The 19937-nt window shown below is 43.7% G+C and overlaps 2 protein-coding genes across 2 annotated transcripts in view; both read right to left on the bottom strand.

Moving 5' to 3' along the window:
* Positions 1–19937, bottom strand: part of LOC106561359 (fibroblast growth factor 6) — a 73712-nt gene that overhangs the window by 24329 nt on the left and 29446 nt on the right. The gene's annotated exons all lie outside the window — the stretch shown is intronic.
* On the bottom strand, positions 6831–10180 carry LOC145858648 (solute carrier family 45 member 3-like). The gene has a single exon (XM_082957329.1). It carries the CDS (start codon positions 9959–9961, stop codon positions 9491–9493), a length of 471 nt encoding a protein of 156 aa, XP_082813455.1. The 5' UTR covers positions 9962–10180; the 3' UTR covers positions 6831–9490.

The raw sequence follows: 19937 nt of genomic DNA, 5'->3' as shown, positions 1-19937 counted from the left end.
TCTTTGAAAATCGAACAATGTGGTTGGAATAAGGAGATGTTTATCTTTTAAATGGTGTAAAATAGTTGCTTGTTTGAGAAATTGAAATTATTAGATTTTTGATGTTTTGAATTTCCAGCCTGGTTAGCAATCCCGTCTCGGGGTTCATTGCTAACCTGTAGCCCCAACAGGTTAATGTAAATAAATGAACTTTTTCAGAATAACCTTTTCTAAACAGAGATTGAGGGTAGACTGCCTCAGTCGCCAAACTTAACCCTGGGGTGTATTCTGCCCCAATGTCGGAGGTTAGTCTGAACTAAATAGTCAACCTGTCAGGGGGTCGTCTTTCTCTTGGAGGGTAATGACGACGTACAGGTGAGTCTACAGTCACATTATCTCTGAGTCTGAGTGGTGATGGTGTATGCCCAGACTGGGGTGCAACAGTACCCTGAGTAGGCACTCTGGCTGGTTCAGGTGAGTCTGGAGCACTTTCCACATTTGTAGGTTGCTGCAGTGGATGTTCAGGTGATAGCTCGTAGTCATGGTAGGTCTCCAGTAGCTGATCTTGGTTTGTCACTTGACATGAGTCATCTCTGAGGTTGGTTCCTGGCAACAGTTGATCCACGTGTCTCCTTCAGATGATGTTTTCCAGTGTGTGAACTGTGTAGGACACAGGCCCTGTTTGTGCAACCACTGTGGCTGGTATCCACTTTGGACCTTTGCAGTAGTTCCGAGCAAGAACTCTATCTCCAGCTATGAAGCTTCTGTCTTTTGCTTTGCTCCGTCTCTCCACCTGTGCTCTCTGTTGTGTCTGTACAACCTGTTTCGTCTTTGGAGGTCTCAGGAGGTCGAGTCGCGTGCAAAGCTGTCTTTTCATCATGGCTGACGCGGGTGCCACTTTGGTTGTAGCGTGGGGAGTTTTTCTGTAGCTTAACAGGAAGGTATTTTGACGCCTATTGAGGGAGCCGTTCCCTTGTGATGATTTTAAAGCTTGCTTCATCGTTTGGACAAATATTTCAGCGAGGCCGTTCGTTGCAGGGTGATACGGCGCTGACTTGATGTGCTGAATTCCATTTGCTTCCATGAATGACCGGAACTCTTCAGACACCAGTTGGGGGCCATTATCACTAACGAGTTGCGTTGGCAAGCCGAAGCGACTGAAGATTGACCGTAGCTCTTCGATGGTTCTCTCCGCTGAGGTGCTCTTCATCACTGTGACCTCAGGCCATTTGCTGTGTGTGTCAACTATGACTAAGAACATACGATCCTCCAGTGGGCCTGCATAGTCTATGTGAACTCGCTGCCAAGGCTCCACTGGGAAGTCCCATGGGTGTAGTGGCGCTAGCTGAGGCATTTTCCTCATCTTTTGACATGCATTACATGACTTAACCTTGTCTTCGATAGCTGCATCCAGACCTGGCCACCAAAAGTAGCTGCGTGCAATCTCCTTCATTCGCACCATGCCACAGTGCCCTGAATGGAGTTCTTCAAGCACCTGCCTTCTCAGTGGCGGTGGTATGATGACTCGAAAACCCCATTGCAAGCATCCAAACTGAACTGTGAGCTCGTTTCTCCTCACTAGGTAAGGTTGTAGGCTGTCCGACCTCTCCTTTTCCACGAGTGACAATGTCCACAACCTCAGACATCACTGGATCAGTGTGGGTGAACTTTTTCACTTGGACAGATGTAACTGGGCGTGTTCGTCACTTCCTTGAAGTAGAAGATTTCAGCCTGGGAGTGCTCAGTGTGTGCGACAGGTAAGGGAAGCCTTGAGAGGCCGTCTGCATTGCAGTGCTGCTCAGACCTTCTGTACTTGATATCGTACTGGTGAGCAGATAACAATAACGCCCATCGCTGCATGCGGCTGGCTGCAAGCGACGGAATGCCGGTGTGGGGACCAAAGATGGAGGTGAGGGGTCTATGGTCCGTCAGCAGTGTGAATCGTCGGCCAAACAGAAACTGATGAAATTTCTTAACTCCAAACACAATGGCGAGTGCTTCACGCTCTATCTGTGCATAATTGCTCTCGGCTTTACTTAAGGTCCGTGATGCGAAAGCAATTGGCCTTTCTTCACCTGATGGCATGATGTGTGAGACAACTGCACCAACGCCATAAGGCGATGCATCACATGCCAACTGTAATGGCAAGTTGGGGTTGAAGTGGGTCTGTGACTGAGCTAAGGCTGTTTTCGCATTCTTGAATGCCTCCTCACATCTGTCTGTCCACTTCCACTGTTTGGTTTTGTTCAAAAGTTCATGCAGTGGCTTTAACATGTTAGCTAGGTTTGGCACAAACTTTGCGTAGTATGTCAGTAGTCCTAAGAATGATCTCAGCTGACTCACGTTCTGTGGGGATGGAGCTTCCACAACGGCCTTCACCTTTGATGGCGCCTTGTGGAGCCCCGAACTGTCGATAACGTGGCCCAGGTACTCAACAGAGGGCCGGAAAAACTCGCATTTGTCCATCAGGACCCTCAGACCGTACTCCTCCAATCTCTGTAGTGTAGCGTTCAGGTTTTTCAGGTGCTCCTGCTCGTTTTTGCCGGTGATGAGTAGATCATCGAGGTAACATTGGACCCCAGTGAGCCCGCTCAGTATCTGGTCCATAGCTCTCTGAAACAAGGCCAGAGCTGAGGTGATTCCAAAAGGAAGCCTCCGGTACCTGTACAGTCCTTTGTGAGTCACTAAGGTCAACAGTTCTTGTGACTCTTGGTCCACATGCATCTGTAGATAGGCCTGACATAAGTCTATCTTACTAAATTTTTGTCCTCCAGCTAAACCAGAAAAGAGGTCGTCAATGAGGGGCAGTGGATATTTTTCAGCAGTCAAGACTGGGTTAATGGTGACTTTGAAATCACCACAGACTCTGAGTGATCCATCTTTTTTTATGACTGGAACAACGGGTGTAGCCCATTCACTGGATCCAATACTCCACTCTCGACTAGTCTGTTTAGCTCAAATTCAACTTTTGGTTTTATGGCATATGGGACAGGTCTAGCTTTGAAGCATTTTGGCTTGCTGTCTGGTTTCACGGTCAGTTTACAGTCGTATGAAAAAGTTTGGGCACGCCTGACAATCTCCATGATTTCCATTTATAAATAATTGGGTGTTTGGATCAGAAATTTCATTTTGATCTATCAAATAACTGATGGACACAGTAATATTTCAGTAGTGAAATGAGGTTTATTGGATTAACAGAAAATGTGCAATATGCATCAAAACAAAATTAGACAGGTGCATAAATTTGGGCACCCCAATAGAAAAATCACATCAATATTTAGTAGAGCCTCCTTTTGCTAAAATAACAGCCTCTAGACGCTTCCTATAGCCTCTAATGAGTGTCTGGATTCTGGATGAAGGTATTTTGGACCATTCCTCCTTACAAAACATCTCCAGTTCAGTTAGGTTTGATGGTTGCCGAGCATGGACACCTCCCCTCAAATCATCCCACAGATTCTCAATGATATTCAGGTCTGGGGACTGGGATGGCCATTCCAGAACATTGTACTTGTTCCTCTGCATAAATGCCCGGGTAGATTTTGAGCAGTGTTTTGGGTCGTTGTCTTGTTGAAATATCCAGCCCCGGCATAACTTCAACTTTGTGACTGATTCTTCAACATTATTCCCAAGAATCTGCTGATATTGAGTGGAATCCATGCGACCCTCAACTTTAACAAGATTCCCAGTACCGGCACTGGCCACACAGCCCCACAGCATGATGGAACCCCCACCAAATTTTACTGTGGGTAGCAAGTGTTTTTCTTGGAACGCTGTGTTCTTTTGCCGCCATGCAAAACGTCCCTTGTTATGACCAAATAACTCAATCTTTCTTTCATCAGTCCACAGCACCTTATTCCAAAATGAAGCTGGCTTGTCCAAATGTGCGTTTGCATACCTCAAGCGACTCTGTTTGTGGCATGTGTGCAGAAAAGGCTTCTTCCGCATCACTCTCCCATACAGCTTCTCCTTGTGCAAAGTGCGCTGAATTGTTGAACGATGCACAGTGACACCATCTGCAGCAAGATGATGTTGTAGGTCTTTGGAGGTGGTCTGTGGGCTGTTTTTGACCGTTCTCACCATCCTTCGACTTTGCCTCTCCGATATTTTACTTGGCCAGCCACTTCTGGCCTTAACAAGAACTGTGCCTGTGGTCTTCCATTTCCTCACTGTGTTCCTTACAGTGGACACTGACAGCTTACATCTCTGCGATAGCTTTTTGTAGCCTTCCTGTAAACCATAATGTTGAACAATCTTCGTTTTCAGGTCATTTGAGAGTTGTTTTGAGGCCCCCATGTTGCCACTCTTCAGAGGAGAGTCAAAGAGAACAAGAACTTGCAATTGGCCACCTTAAATACCTTTTCTCATGATTGGATGCACTTGTCTATTAAGTCCAAGGCTTAATGAGCTCACCAAACCAATTGTGTGTTCCAATTAATCAGTGCTAAGTAGTTACAGGTATTCAAATCAACAGAATGACAAGGGTGCCCACATTTTTGCATAGCCTATTTTTCACATCTGATTTAATTTCAAACAACTTAATATTGCTACACTAAAAATCTTTGTCTGGACAATACCCCAGTACTCAGCTTTTATTAGAAAATGAATGGCATGCCACTGTGATCATTTTCTGTGATGACAGAGTAAATTATTATGCAGCCTCAGAGGGGTGCCCAAACTTTTTCATACGACTGTAACTGTTATGTCCTTCATATGCCAGGGTCTCCTTTGAACACATCCGCGTGTTTCCTCAATATCCCTTGTAGGCTTGTGTCCTCTTTTGCAACCATGTGGATTTCCTGCCAGTTTAGTTTGATCTTTTCCAGCCATGCTGGATGGTTGCCTTTCACAATGTAGAGTGGTAGCTTTACCTTGTTTGTTGAGCTCCACTGTAACAATCTCACCGGTGTATGTTTTCAGCGTCATCTTTGTGGGCTGTAGTGTGAGGTGATGTAGTTTCTCCTTGTATACAGCCTCAGACAGCAAAGATATGGCTGCTCCAGTGTCCACTTGCATCTGTACTGCGTTTCCATCCAGTAGCGGTGTCACCCAGTAGCCGTATCCATTGTCTGAAATTGACATAACATGCAAAGATTCTTCCCCTTCAGACAGGGTATCACTTTGTTCATCCTCTGTGTGCTCCATTTTATGCACTTTCTTTTTGTACTTCCTGAAGTCGCTTTTCCTTTGTTCAGTACTTTTGTTTGATTGTGTCTTTTTGTTTTTACATGCACGTTCGACGTGACCCTTTTTTCCACAACTTCTGCAGTCTAAGTCTTTGCACCAACACTCCTCTGCTTGGTGACCTGGTTTCCCACAGCGATAGCATGGCTTGACACCTCCTGCCTTGTTTTTTAACCACGTAGACATCTTATGCACTTTGGTTGATGCACTTTGCTGTTGTGCGTCTTTATTTGCCATTTCCATTTATGTACTCACTTCTATTGCTCTCTGCAATGTTAAGTTACTCTCAGTCAAAAGGCGTTTCTGAATTGCCTCGCTGCGCATGCCACACACTAACCTATCACGTATAGTGTCACTCATTGATCGCCCAAATTCAGTGTTCAGATAACTGTTTCAATACAGCCACAAACTGTGAGATTGATTCCCCTCCTCTTGATTTCTCTTATGAAACCAGAATCTCTCTGTGATTATCAGTGGTTTGGGAGAATAATGTCCTTAGCCACAATTTCATCAAATGATTTATCACCAGGTTTTTCAGGCGTTACTAGGCTGCGCAGTAGATTGAATGTTTTTCCTCCCATAACAGTCAAAAATGTTGACACAACGACTTCTGCTTTAACCTGTTAGGGCTAGGAGGCAGTATTTACACGGCCGGATAAAAAACGTACCCGATTTAATCTGGTTATTACTACTGCCCAGAAACTAGAATATGCATACAATTATTGGCTTTGGATAGAAAACACCCTAAAGTTTCTAAAACTGTTTGAATGGTGTCTGTGAGTATAACAGAACTCATATGGCAGGCAAAAACCTGAGAAGATTCTGTACAGGAAGTGCCCTCTCTGACCATTCCTTGGGCTTCTCGACTCTTTTTATTGAAAACTTAGGATCTTTGCTGTAACGTGACACTTGCTACGGCTCCCATAGGCTCTCAGAACCCCGGAAAAAGCTGAATGATGTCGAGGCAGCCCCTGGCTGAAAAACATTAGCGCCTTTGGTAAGTGGTCTATCAGAGGACAATGAGACTGAGGTGCGTGCACGAGGCGACCCCGTGTTTTTATTTTCTCTCTCTTTGTACTAAAACACAGATTCCCGGTCGGAATATTATCGCTTTTTTACGAGAAAAATGGCATAAAAATTGATTTTAAACAGCGGTTGACATGCTTCGAAGTACGGTAACGGAATATTTCGAATTTTTTGGTCACGAAACGCGTCGGGCGCATCACCCTTCTTTACCCTTTCGGATAGTGTCTTGAACGCACGAACAAAACGCCGCTATTTGGATATAACTATGGATTATTTTGAACCAAACCAACATTTGTTATTGAAGTAGAAGTCCTGGGAGTGCATTCTGACGAAGAACAGCAAAGGTAATAACATTTTTCTTATAGTAAATCTGACTTTGGTGAGGGCTAAACTTGGTGGGTGTCTAAATAGCTAGCCCTGTGATGCCAGGCTATCTACTTAGAATATTGCAAAATGTGCTTTCACCGAAAAGCTATTTTAAAATCGGCCATAGCGAGTGCATGGAGGAGTTCTGTATCTATAATTCTTAAAATAATTGTTATGTTTTTTGTGAACGTTTATCGTGAGTAATTTAGTAAATTCACCGGAAGTTTGCGGGGGGTATGCTAGTTCTGAACGTCACATGCTAATGTAAAAAGCTGGTTTTTGATATAAATATGAACTTGATTGAACAAAACATGCATGTATTGTATAACATAATGTTCTAAGATTGTCATCTGATGAAGATCATCAAAGGTTAGTGCTGCATTTAGCTGTGGTTTGGGTTTATGTGACATTATATGCTAGCTTGAAAAATGGGTGTCTGATTATTTCTGGCTGGGTACTCTGCTGACATAATCTAATGTTTTGCTTTCGTTGTAAAGCCTTTTTGAAATCGGACAGTGTGGTTAGATTAACGAGAGTCTTGTCTTTAAAATGGTGTAAAATAGTCATATGTTTGAGAAATTGAAGTAATAGCATTTCTAAGGTATTTGAATAACGCGCCACGGGATTCCACTGGCTGTTACGTAGGTGGGACGAAATCGTCCCACTGGCCCTAGAGAAGTTAATTCCATTTGCCAACACAAAGTACTCAAAACGTTCTGTGTAAGAACTCCATTGTTCCACAGATTCATCAAATGTTCCTATATTTCCAATCAATGCAGACATTTTCGGTTTATTTTTCTTTCTCACAGTTTTCAGACGGTCCCTTACACCCAGATCCCTTTTTTTTCTTTCTTTTAACTCATGATGACTTCACTTTCTCCCGCGGCGAAACTCTTCCCATCCCTCGAGGCTCTCGTTGCTGTGACATCAAAGGCTAGCTAGCGTCACTCGACTGGCTAGCTCCACGTTTTGTTTGCGTCTTTCAACAGCGAAAAAAAAAATAACGAATTTAACTCAGACTTTCTGCCAAAGATGATGAGTACAAACGTGAGAACGTTTCTTCCTCGTCGCCAGTTTTGTTGTATAGCACACTGTATTACTTATACAACTAATATAAGGACAGGACATGAGACGGGAGTAGAAATTAACGTGGCATTATTTAATGCGTTTCACAGGAATAAGTAAGTGGGGTTACAGGTGCCCTAAAGGGACAAAACTAGAATATCAATACACAACAATGTGATATGATTTAATTTTTTTTTAATACATTTTCAAAATTTCGAAAAACCTGTTTTTGCTTTGTCATTATGGGGTATTGTGTGTAGATTGATGAGGGGGAAAAACAATTCAATCAATTTTAGAATACGGCTGTAACGTAACAAAATGTGGAAAAAGTCAAGGGTCTGAATACTTTCGGAATGCACTGTATATCCATTAGTGCCAACTGTATTTAGCAACCTCATCATTGCATGAATGGACTATTAAATTATGTTTGGTTTTGATTATGAAAATGTATGCACTCACTCACTACTTACTGTAAGTCACTCTGGGTAAGAGTGTCTGCTAAAATGTAAACTATTATTTAAATATACATTAACAGATGAGTTATAGAAAGACTGCAGTATTCTCTTAGGTGAGGAGAGACTGCACTTATCCAAAGTCATACCATGTTGTCCTGCTCTCTTCACGGCACTCACACTTTGAAATTTTCTCACGCACGCACGCGCGCGCGCGCACACACACACACACACACGTATGGTACACAGAGCAAAGTATAAAAAATGTAACAGAACACAGAGAACTGTCATCATACCAAAACTATTTTCAGGAACTCAGTTCACAGTATCACTGCAGTGTTGCTAGTATGACTTTTTGGTATTTTGCTCATGGAAATATTAATGGAGTTTCCGAAAATAAGTGTACCTGGATTTTTAAAGTGTTGGATAATTCACCTCATTTACTTTCCTAGATTGTCATATGAGGTTGAACATGGGATGATAATGGCAGTAGAAATTATGTAATGATTGGCACTATATGGCACTGTCTGATATTTCTAGAAAATAGGGAGAAAAAAATTCCAATGAAAGCTTTGAACCCCTTCATCCTAACAACACTGCAGTTACACAGATTACCTCATAGATGACCTCTACCAAACAGGTTGCATAATAAATTCCCATAGGGATATACATACATATATGTATTCATATACAAAATATATATGATAAACCTGTTAATTACCCCAAAAAACTCCAACACTAGGGGCCAGTGACACTTAACATTCCCAATTTTTCAACCTGGCTGATAACAACAGACAGAAATGACCCTAGAGTAGCAGCATGTAGCTATGTGAGACCAGATTCTTTCCCAAGCAGGTAATGGGCTCTCCAGATTAACTTGTTCCTATCTCCCACGGCCAGTCTGCATGAGAACTGACTAATAATCTCCTGTTGACTTCGTCTAAGAGCAGACTATTTTAAAGATATAGCGTTGACAAACTCCACCACTTCACACATAGATGAGAGTAAAATGGTAATACATCTGTATTTCAGTTGTCTAAGGGCTGATGGAGTCTGATCAAGCTGTGTAGCTAGTTGTACCTGAGGAGAAGGTGAAGGGACTTATCTGAGCGGTCTTCTATGTGACTGAGGGGAACAAGGTGAGAAACACTCTTAAGTACACAGACAGTGTCAACAGACCAGTTAATGCCAACCAGTCTCTCTCTTGTAGCCATAGTAACTGCCTGCAGTAATCTCTGGAGGTAACAATTGTCACGGGTTTACATTTTCTTTTAATTCTGCAGCACACATACATACAAACATACAGACAGGCTGCCTCATTGCAATGTGTTGGTAAAGCCATTGCAACGGCCAGCGATGTCACTGGAGTGTTGCATGCTGGAAGCAGTCGTGCATTCCTTCACTCCTGGTTACTGCTTCTTTCAGCTATTGAGGTCCTTTTGGTCAAAGATGATCTGGTTGGCCAGATAAATGGCGATGATGCCGAAGATGACGGAGGAGGCCATATAGGCAGTGACGGACTTTGTGAACTGAACGATCATGCCCATGAAGAGGGTGGGAAAGACCTGAGAGAGGAGGAAGGTGCTGTCCAGGATGGCAAAGTCCAACCCTACGCCGCGCTTCTCGTAGCCCTCCGGTTCATCCTGCTCGGGGGCCGTGGCGCTGAGGGACGATCCATTCTGGCCGTGGGGAGGGGGGTAGTAGTCTGAGCCTTCCTGGCTAAAGATGGCATGTCCGTTGGTGCCCCCCAGTTTGTGGGTCAGCCCCCCCTCCTCGTCCATGGCTGTCAAATGCATGATTGAGTCCCGCTTTATCGCAATCCCGTTCTTAAGCATGTTTTTGGTTTTCTTATTTGGCATGTAAACCTGAAATGCAAGGAGATACAAGTACATTCAATATAAAGTCTAGGCCTAGGCAGTGTGTGCAAGGGAGTTTGTGTGTGTAGGTCTAGATATGAATATGTGTCAGGAGAGAGCTAGAAAAATTATGCTCAAGATGTGAGCGTTTGTTTGTATTGGAATATGAGTAAGATACATGGCTGTTGACTCAGCCGATACATGGCTGTTGACTCAGCCGATACATGGCTGTTGACTCAGCCGATACATGGCTGTTGACTCAGCCGATACATGGCTGTTGACTCAGCCGATACATGGCTGTTGACTCAGCCGATACATGGCTGTTGACTCAGCCGATACATGGCTGTTGACTCAGCTGATACATGGCTGTTGACTCCTATAGCGTCGAAAGGAGTCAACAGAAATGTATCAGGGTTAGAATATGATCCCATATGGGTCTTTCTATAAATAATGGGGCCAATGTGTGGCATTGGGATCCAATAAAAATAAAAATGATTTTCATGCAGTTTCACAGTGAATATATGCAAATTGGCCCATAACCCCACAGTGATGACCCTCCCACTCTGTCTGCCAAATTCTTTCTCTTTGCTCTTGTTTTCCTTAATAGGATGTCGGTGGGCGGAGCCGGGAGGGTCGTCAGCGAAATGGGACACACCTGGGCTCGAGTGTGTCCCGGGATAAATACACCTCTTCCCCATTCATTGAGGAGACTCTCTCTCCATGCAGACACACTGTTAGAGTTTGTTTGTGGCCGTTTTAGTTGTTTGCGTTGGCACCTTTCAACACCCCTCGTTATCACATTTATGCATGCAACCACTCACTTACACTACTGACTACACACACACACACACACACACACACACACACACCATTGTTAATTGTATGTAGTTTACTTCAGTTAATAAATATATTTGGTATTCCTTATCTCCACGTTGTCTCCCTTTTTCTCATGAACTTCGAGCCGGTTTGTGACAAGTAGGGGCTCGTCTGGGCTCATAAAGTTGGTTCCTAGACATTTTTGCGTATAGCACTTTGTTGCATTATGAAGGACTAATACTAGTGTCGTTGGGCTTACTAGTTAGTATGTGTGTTGTGTTTGGGAGAAAATGTGAAGTTAAGTGCCTTGTTTTGTAGGTGCTTTGTTTACATCTTTTGTTACAGCTTTTTTGAGTTGTAATGTTTGGTGCCCAGGGTTGGTTGCCTTTGTTTGTTTGGTAAACTTGCCACTGTGCTGGATAATTGGTTGTGTGCTGCAATGGAGAGAGTACATTGGCTGGAGACTCTACTCGCTGTTGGGACATCGGTCCGGGGTGAGTACAATCGGCTGTGTACCTCAGTGGGAGATTTGGGTAGGGTAGTGAAACTTTCTAACCGGAGCTATAGCCTTTCTTTTTCCCCTGTTAGGCTTAGCGATGTGTTTCACTTTGGAATGTGTTGGGCATGGTTATTTTGTTAGTTTTTGTGTGGTGTCTGTGGACTGAGCAGTTGTCTTGGGGGCACATACATTTTTTTATTTAACCAGGTAGGCCAGTTGAGAACAAGTTTTCATTTACAACTACGACCTCGCCAAGATAAAGCAAAGCAGTGCGACACAAACAACAGTTACACATGGAATAAACAAATGTACAGTCAATAACACAATAGAAGAATATATACAGTGTGTGCAAATGGCGTGAGGAGGTAAGGCAATAAATAGGCCGTAGTAGTTAAGTAATTAGAATTTAGCAAATTAACACGAGTGATAGATGTGCAGATGATGATGTGCAAGTAGAAATACTGGTGTACAAAAAAGTAAGTTAAAAACAATATGGGGATGAGGTAGGTAGTTGGATGGGCTATTTACAGATGGGCTGTGTACAGTTGCAGCGATCAGTAAGCTGCTCAGATAGCTGATGCTTAAAGCACAGCTGTGGCTTGGGGGAGTCTGCCAGTGTGCTCCCCCCTTGCCAGCGGGCTACAGTGCGTAATTACCAATCTCAAATCCACACGAAGACTAGGGTTGAGTTATTTTAGATTTTGGGAAGCTCCACATATCTCATCTCTTGTGGTGCCCAGTGTGATTGTCATTTCTCTGGTAGTGGTCTGGTGTGCTCAGCAGAGGGGAAGAGCAAGATTTTTTTTTTTTGTATTTGCTTGTGACTATGGCGTCTTGGCAAAATTTAATGAGAAGGACCCTGAGACATTATTTTCGTTGTTTGAGTGTGTTGCTGATGCTAAGAGTTGGCCTGATTCTGACCGCACTTTAATGTTGCAGTGTGTGTTGACTGGTAAAGCGCAGGAAGCATATTTAGCTCTTAGTGTTGCTGACAGTGTCAGTTATGATAAGGTTAAAATGGCTGTTACAGATTTACGAATTGGTTCCTGAGGCTTACCGCCAACGATTTAGAACTTTAAAAAGGGATGTTAAACAGACTCATGTTGAGTTTGCGCGAGAGTTATCTTCACAGTTTAATCGCTGGTGTTCCGCCTCTGCAGTTATGACTTTCCAAGGGCTGTGTGATCTGATTATGCTAGAGCAATTTAAGGACACAATCCATGATCTTATAGCCACATACATTAACGAATGAAAAGTAAAGACTGTCGATGAAGCTGCAGTTTTGGTGGACGAGTGTTTTGACTCGTGTCTTTGCATAGCCCCATATTCGGAGTGAGTGGGGGCGTTCAGCGAGATTTGGGCTTCGCTCACCGAGATACTCTGGTTCACGGACAGAGTTTCATTCAACTAGGGTTAAGCCTGACTCCTGTGGTAAAGCTGACTTTGGTCAAGAGTTTGCAATTGCAACAAATAATCTGCTCAGACCCCAACCAAGGAGCATTAAAAGTCGTGCTATAAATTCTCAGACAACCCAAAGATTCCTTGATGCCCTTCCAGACTCCCTCTGCCTACCCAAGGACGTCAAGGGACAAAAATCAGTTAACCACCTAACCGAGGAACTCAATTTAACCTTGCGCAATACCCTAGATGCAGTTGCACCTAGTTGCACAGTTGCACATCTGTCATAAGAAACTAGCTCCCTGGTATACAGAAAATACACGAGCTCTGAAGCAAGCTTCCAGAAAATTGGAACGGAAATGGCGCCACACCAAACTGGAAGTCTTCCGACTAGCTTGGAAAGACAGTACCGTGCAGTATCGAAGAGCCCTCACTGCTGCTCGATCATCCTATTTTTCCAACTTAATTGAGGAAAAAGGAACAATCCGAAATGTCTTTTTGATACTGTCGCAAAGCTAACTAAAAAGCAGCATTCGCAAATGGAGGATGGCTTTCACTTCAGCAGTAATACATTTATGAACTTCTTTGAGGAAAAGATCATGATCATTAGAAAGCAAATTACGGACTCCTCTTTAAATCCGGGTATTCCTCCAAAGCTCCATTGTCCTGAGTCTACACAACTCTGCCAGGACCTAGGATCAAGGGAGATACTAAAGTGTTTTAGTACTCTCTTGACACAATGATGAAAATAATCATGGCCTCCAAACCCTCAAGCTGCATACTGGACCCTATTCCAACTAAACTACTGAAAGAGCTGCTTCCTGTGCTTGGCCGTCCTATGTTGAACATAATAAACGGCTCTCTATCCACCGGATGTGTACCAAGCTCACTAAAAGTGGCAGTAATAAAGCCTCTCTTGAAAAAGCCGAATCTTGACCCAGAAATTATAAAAAACTATCGGCCTATATCGAATCTTCCATTCCTCTACAAAAATTTTAGAAAAAGCTGTTGCACAGCAACTCACTGCCTTCCTGAAGACAAACAATGTATACGAAATGCTTCAGTCTGGTTTTAGACCCCATCATAGCACTGAGACTGCACTTGTGAAGGTGGTAAATGACCTTTTAATGACGTCAGACCGAGGCTCTGCATCTGTCCTCGTGCTCCTAGATCTTAGTGCCGCTTTTGATACCATCGATCACCACATTCTTTTGGAGAGATTGGAAACCCAAATTGGTCTACATGGACAAGTTCTGGCCTGGTTTAGATCTTATCTGTCGGAAAGATATCCGTTTGTCTCTGTGAATGGTTTGTCCTCTGACAAATCAATTGTAAATTTCGGTGTTCAAGGTTCCGTTTTAGGACCACTATTGTTTTCACTATATATTTTACCTCTTGGGGATGTCATTCGAAAACATAATGTTAAATTTCACTGCTATGCGGACGACACACAGCTGTACATTTCAATGAAACATGGTGAAGCCCCAAAATTGCCCTCGCCAGAAGCCTGTGTTTCAGACATAAAAAAAGTGGATGGCTGCAAACTTTCTACTTTTAAACTCGAACAAAACAGAGATGCTTGTTCTAGGTCCCAAGAAACAAAGAGATCTTCTGTTGAATCTGACAATTAATCTGGATGGTTGTACAGTCGTCTCAAATAAAACTGTGAAGGACCTCGGCGTTACTCTGGACCCTGATCTCTATTTTGAAGAACATATCAAGACTGTTTCAAGGACAGCTTTTTTCCATCTACGTAACATTGCAAAAATCAGAAACTTTCTGTCCAAAAATGACGCAGAAAAATTAATCCATGCTTTTGTTACTTCTAGGCTGGACTACTGCAATGCTCTACTTTCCTAGCACTAAACAAACTTCAGTTAGTGCTAAATACGGCTGCTAGAATCCTGACTAGAACCAAAAAATTTGATCATATTACTCCAGTGCTAGCCTCCCTACACTGGCTTCCTGTTAAGGCAAGGGCTGATTTCAAGGTTTTACTGCTAACCTACAAAGCATTACATGGGCTTGCTCCTACCTATCTTTCCGATTTGGTCCTGCCGTACATACCTACACGTACGCTACGGTCACAAGACGCAGGCCTCCTAATTGTCCCTAGAATTTCTAAGCAAACGGCTGGAGGTAGGGCTTTCTCCTATAGAGCTCCATTTTTATGGAATGGTCTGCCTACCAATGTGAGAGACGCAGACTCAGTCTCAACCTTTAAGTCTTTACTGAAGACTTATCTCTTCAGTAGGTCCTATGATTAAGTATAGTCTGGCCCAGGAGTGTGAAGGTGAACGGAAAGGCTGGAGCAACGAACCGCCCTTGCTGTCTCTGCCTTGCCGGTTCCCCTCTTTCCACTGGGATTCTCTGCCTCTAACCCTATTACAGGGGCTGAGTCACTGGCGTACTGGTGTTCTTCCATGCCGTCCATGGGAGGGGTGCGTCACTTGAGTGGGTTGAGTCACTGACGTGGTCTTCCTGTCTGGGTTGGCGCCCCCCCCCCCTTGGGTTGTGCCATGGCGGAGATCGTTGTGGGCTATACTCGGCCTTGTCTTAGAAGTTGGTGGTTGGAGACATCCCTTTAGTGGTGTGGGGGCTGTGCTTTGGCAAAGTGGGTGGGGTTATATCCTGCCTGTTTGGCCCTGTCCGGGGGTTTCATCGGATGGGGCCACAGTGTCTTCTGATCCCTCCTGTCTCAGCCTCCAGTATTTATGCTGCAGTAGTTTATGTGTCGGGGGGCTAGGGTCAGTCTGTTACATCTGGAGTATTTCTCTTGTCTTATCCGGTGTCCTGTGTAAATTTAAATATGCTCTCTCTAATTGTCTCTTTCTCTCTTTCTCTCGGAGGACCTGAGCCCTAGGACCATGCCTCAGGACTACCTGGCATGATGACTCCTTGCTGTCCCCAGTCCACCTGGCCGTGCTGCTGCTCCAGTTTCAACTGTTCTGCCTGCGGCTATGAAACCCTGACCTGTTCACCGGACGTGCTTGTTGCACCCTCGACAACTACTATGATTATTATTTGACCATGCTGGTCATTTATGAACATTTTAACATCTTGACCATGTTCTGTTATAATATCCACCCTGCACAGCCAGAAGAGGACTGGCCACCCCTCATAGCCTGGTTCCTCTCTAGGTTTCTTCCTAGGTTTTTGGCCTTTCTAGGGAGTTTTTCCTAGGGAGTTTTTCCTAGCCACCGTGCTTCTTTCACATGTATTGCTTGCTGTTTGGGGTTTTAGGCTGGGTTTCTGTACAGCACTTTGAGATATCAGCTGATGTACGAAGGGCTATATAAATACATTTGATTTGATTTGAAGAGTCACTACTGTCAGGGTTCAGGTCATTGGGAAAAACTAATATCCGGTTCTCAGGGCTAAGGGTAAATTCAGTACTTGCGCTTGTGTTAAATCTAAGCCTATGGCGTTAGCAGTGCCTGTCCCACATTAGTTCACTCCTGACACACTGTCTCATTCCCAGGGGCATGTGAAAGTCCATATTGACCCAGACTATTTACCTTTCATTACGGAGGGTTTTGTGTCTGTTAGGAAGTAATGACCTAGTGCCAGTAACAATCCTGAGAGACACAGCTGCCTCTGAGTCGTTTGTGTTGGAATCTGTTACCCTTCTCTGCTGAGACTGATTCGGGGAATAGTGTTTTAATTAGGGGAATAAGTTTGAACACTGTCAGTTACATTGCATAAACTGATGTTGGATTGTGGACTGGTGAAAGGTGAGGTTGTTGTGGGGTGCATCCTTCGTTGCCTATTAAGGGTATTGACACTATCCTTGGGAATAACTTGGCTAGTGAGCGTGTATGGCTTGTTGTGTTTCCATCTCTAGTGATTTCCGCTAAGCTGTCATTTGTAGGGATTCCTGATGAGAGTGCGCAGAGTCTCTCAGAAGTGTTCTCTGCGTGTGCAGTGACATGTTCTATGAGCCGTGGTGACCTGGTCACTGCGCCGGCTAACGAGAATGGCACAAAGAATTCTGTCACTACTTTCCCTGTTATCCCGTTATCTGTACCCTGCTCCGATCTAATCAAGGAGCAACGGGCTGACCCAACGTTAGAAGAGTTGTGACCAAATTGTGCCTGTGGTACAGTTGGGAGGTGTCGTCCATGGCTATTTTCTCCAAGAGGATGTCCTGATGAGAAAGAGGATGTCCTGATGAGAAAGAGGATGTCCTGATGAGAAAGAGGATGTCCTGATGAGAAAGAGGATGTCATGGTGGTAGTTTTGTGGGAGAGGCTATTAGTCAGGTTGTTGTACCAGTTAAGCTGGTACAACAACCTGGTGTTGACAACTTCCCACAACGATGTTGCTGGCCATATGGGTGTGAGGAAAACCTACAATCGCATATTAACCTGTTAGGGCTAGGGGGCAGTATTGACACGGCCGGATAAAAAAACATACCCGATTTAATCTGGTTACTACTCCTGCCCAGTAACTAGAATATGCATATAATTATTGGCTTTGGATAGAAAACACCCTAAAGTTTCTAAAACTGTTTGAATGGTGTCTGTGAGTATAACAGAACTCATATGGCAGGCCAAAACCTGAGAAGATTCCATGCAGGAAGTGGCCTGTCTGACAAGTTGTGTTTCATCTTGGCTCTTTTTATTGAAGACTGGGGATCTTTGCTATAACGTGACACTTCCTACGGCTCCCATAGGCTCTCAGAGCCCGGGAAAAAGCTGAACGATATCGAGGCAGCCTCTGGCTGAAACACATTATCGCGTTTGGCAAGTGGCCGATCAGAGTACTATGGGCTTAGGCGCGTGCCCGAGTCGACCCCATGCTTTATTTTCTTTTGTCTGTTTACCTAAACGCAGATTCCCGGTCGGAATATTATAGCTTTTTTTATGAGAAAAATGGCATAAAAATGTATTTTAAACAGCGGTTGACATGCTTCGAAGTACGGTAATGGAATATTTAGATTTTTTTTGTCACGAATTGCGCCATGCTCGTCACCCTTATTTACCCTTTCGGATAGTGTCTTGAACGCACGAACAAAGCGCCACTATTTGGATATAACAATGGATTATTTGGGACCAAACCAACATTTGTTATTGAAGTAGAAGTCCTGGGAGTGCATTCTGACGAAGACAGCAAAGGTAATAACATTTTTCTTATAGTAAATCTGACTTTGGTGAGTGCTAAACTTGCTGGGTGTCTAAATAGCTAGCCCTGTGATGCCGGGCTATCTACTGAGAATATTGCAAAATGTGCTTTCACCGAAAAGCTATTTTAAAATCGGACATATCGAGTGCATAGAGGAGTTCTGTATCTATAATTCTTAAAATAATTGTTATGCTTTTTGTGAACTTTTATCGTGAGTAATTTAGTAAATTCACCGGCAGTGTTCGGTGGGAATGCTAGTCACATGCTAATGTAAAAAGCTGTTTTTTTATATAAATATGAACTTGATTGAACAAAACATGCATGTATTGTATAACATAATGTCCTAGGGTCGTCATCTGATGAAGATCATCAAAGGTTAGTGCTGCATTTAGCTGTGGTTTGGGTTTATGTGACATTATATGCTAGCTTGAAAAATGGGTGTCTGATTATTTCTGGCTGGGTACTCTGCTGACATAATCTAATGTTTTGCTTTCGTTGTAAAGCCTTTTTGAAATCGGACAGTGTGGTTAGATTAACGAGAGTCTTGTCTTTAAAATGTTGTAAAATAGTCATATGTTTGAAAAATTGAAGTTTTTGCATTTTTGAGGTATTTGAATAACGCGCCACGGGATTGCACTGGCTGTTGAGCCCATAGAGGTTAAGACATTTCTTTTGGCCTAGGTTAAAGAGGGATGTTTCTGAGTTCATCAAAACTTGTCACACCTGTCAATTAACTGGTAAACCTAATCAAGCTATTAAGCCGGTACTACTGTTTTTTATTCCTTTACTCAGCCAACCTTTTGAGTATCTGATTATTGACTGTGTTGGTCTTCTGCCTCGTTCTAAAAAGGGTACTAGTTACCTGTTCACTGTGATGTGTCAGACCACTAGGTTTCCTGCTGCCCATCCTCTCCGGTCTATCACGACTAAGTCTGTGCTAAAAGCTTTGACTCAGTTTCTCTGTTTGGAATCCCTAAGGTCATTCAGAGTGATCAAGGATCTAATTTCACCTCTAATCTGTTTGGTCAGGTTCTCCAACAGCTCCATATTAAACACAATTTGTCTAGCGCCTATCACGCGCAGAGTCAAGGAGCGCTGGAATGTTTCCATCAAACACTTAAGTCTTTGTTGAGAGCTTATTGTACTGAGAAGGATTGGGAGGAGGGGTTGCCTTGGTTACTGTTAGCCGCTAAGGAGGTTTCACAGGAGTGCACGGGTTTGTCCAAATGAACTTGTTTGGACATAGAAGTCCACACACCCTATCAGTTCTCCAGGATGACTAGAAGTCAGTCCCTGTTATTTTATGTGTGATTTCCGGTGATGCCTGTACGCCGCTGGTGAGATGGCTAAAGACAAGCTATCATCTTCACAGGAGAGGATGAAGGGCATATTTGATCAGTGAACTGAGCCTCGTCACTTTAGTCCAGGTGACCAGTTCTTGCTCTGCTGCCAATTGTTGGTTCTCCTTTTCAAGCCAAGTTTCAAGGTCCATATACGGTTGTGCGTCAGTGCACGAGCAAACTATCTAGTTGCCACTCTAGACCAGAGAAAAGCACACCAACTGTGCCATGTAAATCTGTTAACCCTATTATGCACGTTCCTCTGAGGCTGAACAGTGGGAGTCTACAGAGGACGGTAAAACCTGTTCTTTTGGCCGATACCGTTATTTCGCTGGGTTCTTGTCATGCTAGGTCCATGCATGGGGAGGAAGATGTTCTTGGTCCCGACGATTGCATACTGCAGGGTAGATTGAAAAATTCAGACACTGGATGTTTTAGACAGCCTTCTCGCTCATCTACCTGTTGATGGGCGGGAAGAGATGATCGGTCTGATTCTGAGATTTCCAGGTTTGTTTTCTGATACACCTACACGTACAAACTTAATAGAACACGATATTGATGTTGGATGCTGACCCTATTCGTCAGAGGTTCTATAGAGTTTCTTCAGAGAAACGGCGTTGTCTGGATGCTGAGGTCAGGTACATGCTAGAGAGTGATATAGCAGAGCCTTTCTCCAGTTGGGCTTCTCCCTCTATCTTGGTCAGTAAACTGGATGGGACAAACAGATTTTGTATGGACTACTGTAAGGTAAAGTGTCACTAAGCCAGATTAATTTCCTCTTCCTCGGCTGGAGGACTGCGTTGATCAGGTCGGCGCAGCTAAGTTTGTGAGCAAA

The sequence above is a fragment of the Salmo salar genome, chromosome 10 (assembly GCF_965601325.2).
Source record: "Salmo salar chromosome 10, fSalSal1, whole genome shotgun sequence".
NCBI classification, from domain to species: Eukaryota; Metazoa; Chordata; class Actinopteri; order Salmoniformes; family Salmonidae; genus Salmo; species Salmo salar.
The sequence above is the reverse complement of the archived record's forward strand: the minus strand, read 5'-3'. Positions and strand labels throughout refer to the sequence as shown.

Excerpts from the sequence above, each read along its gene's own strand:
- LOC145858648 (XM_082957329.1), bottom strand. The coding sequence starts at position 9,961 with ATGTACTTGTATCTCCTTGCATTTCAGGTTTACATGCCAAATAAGAAA.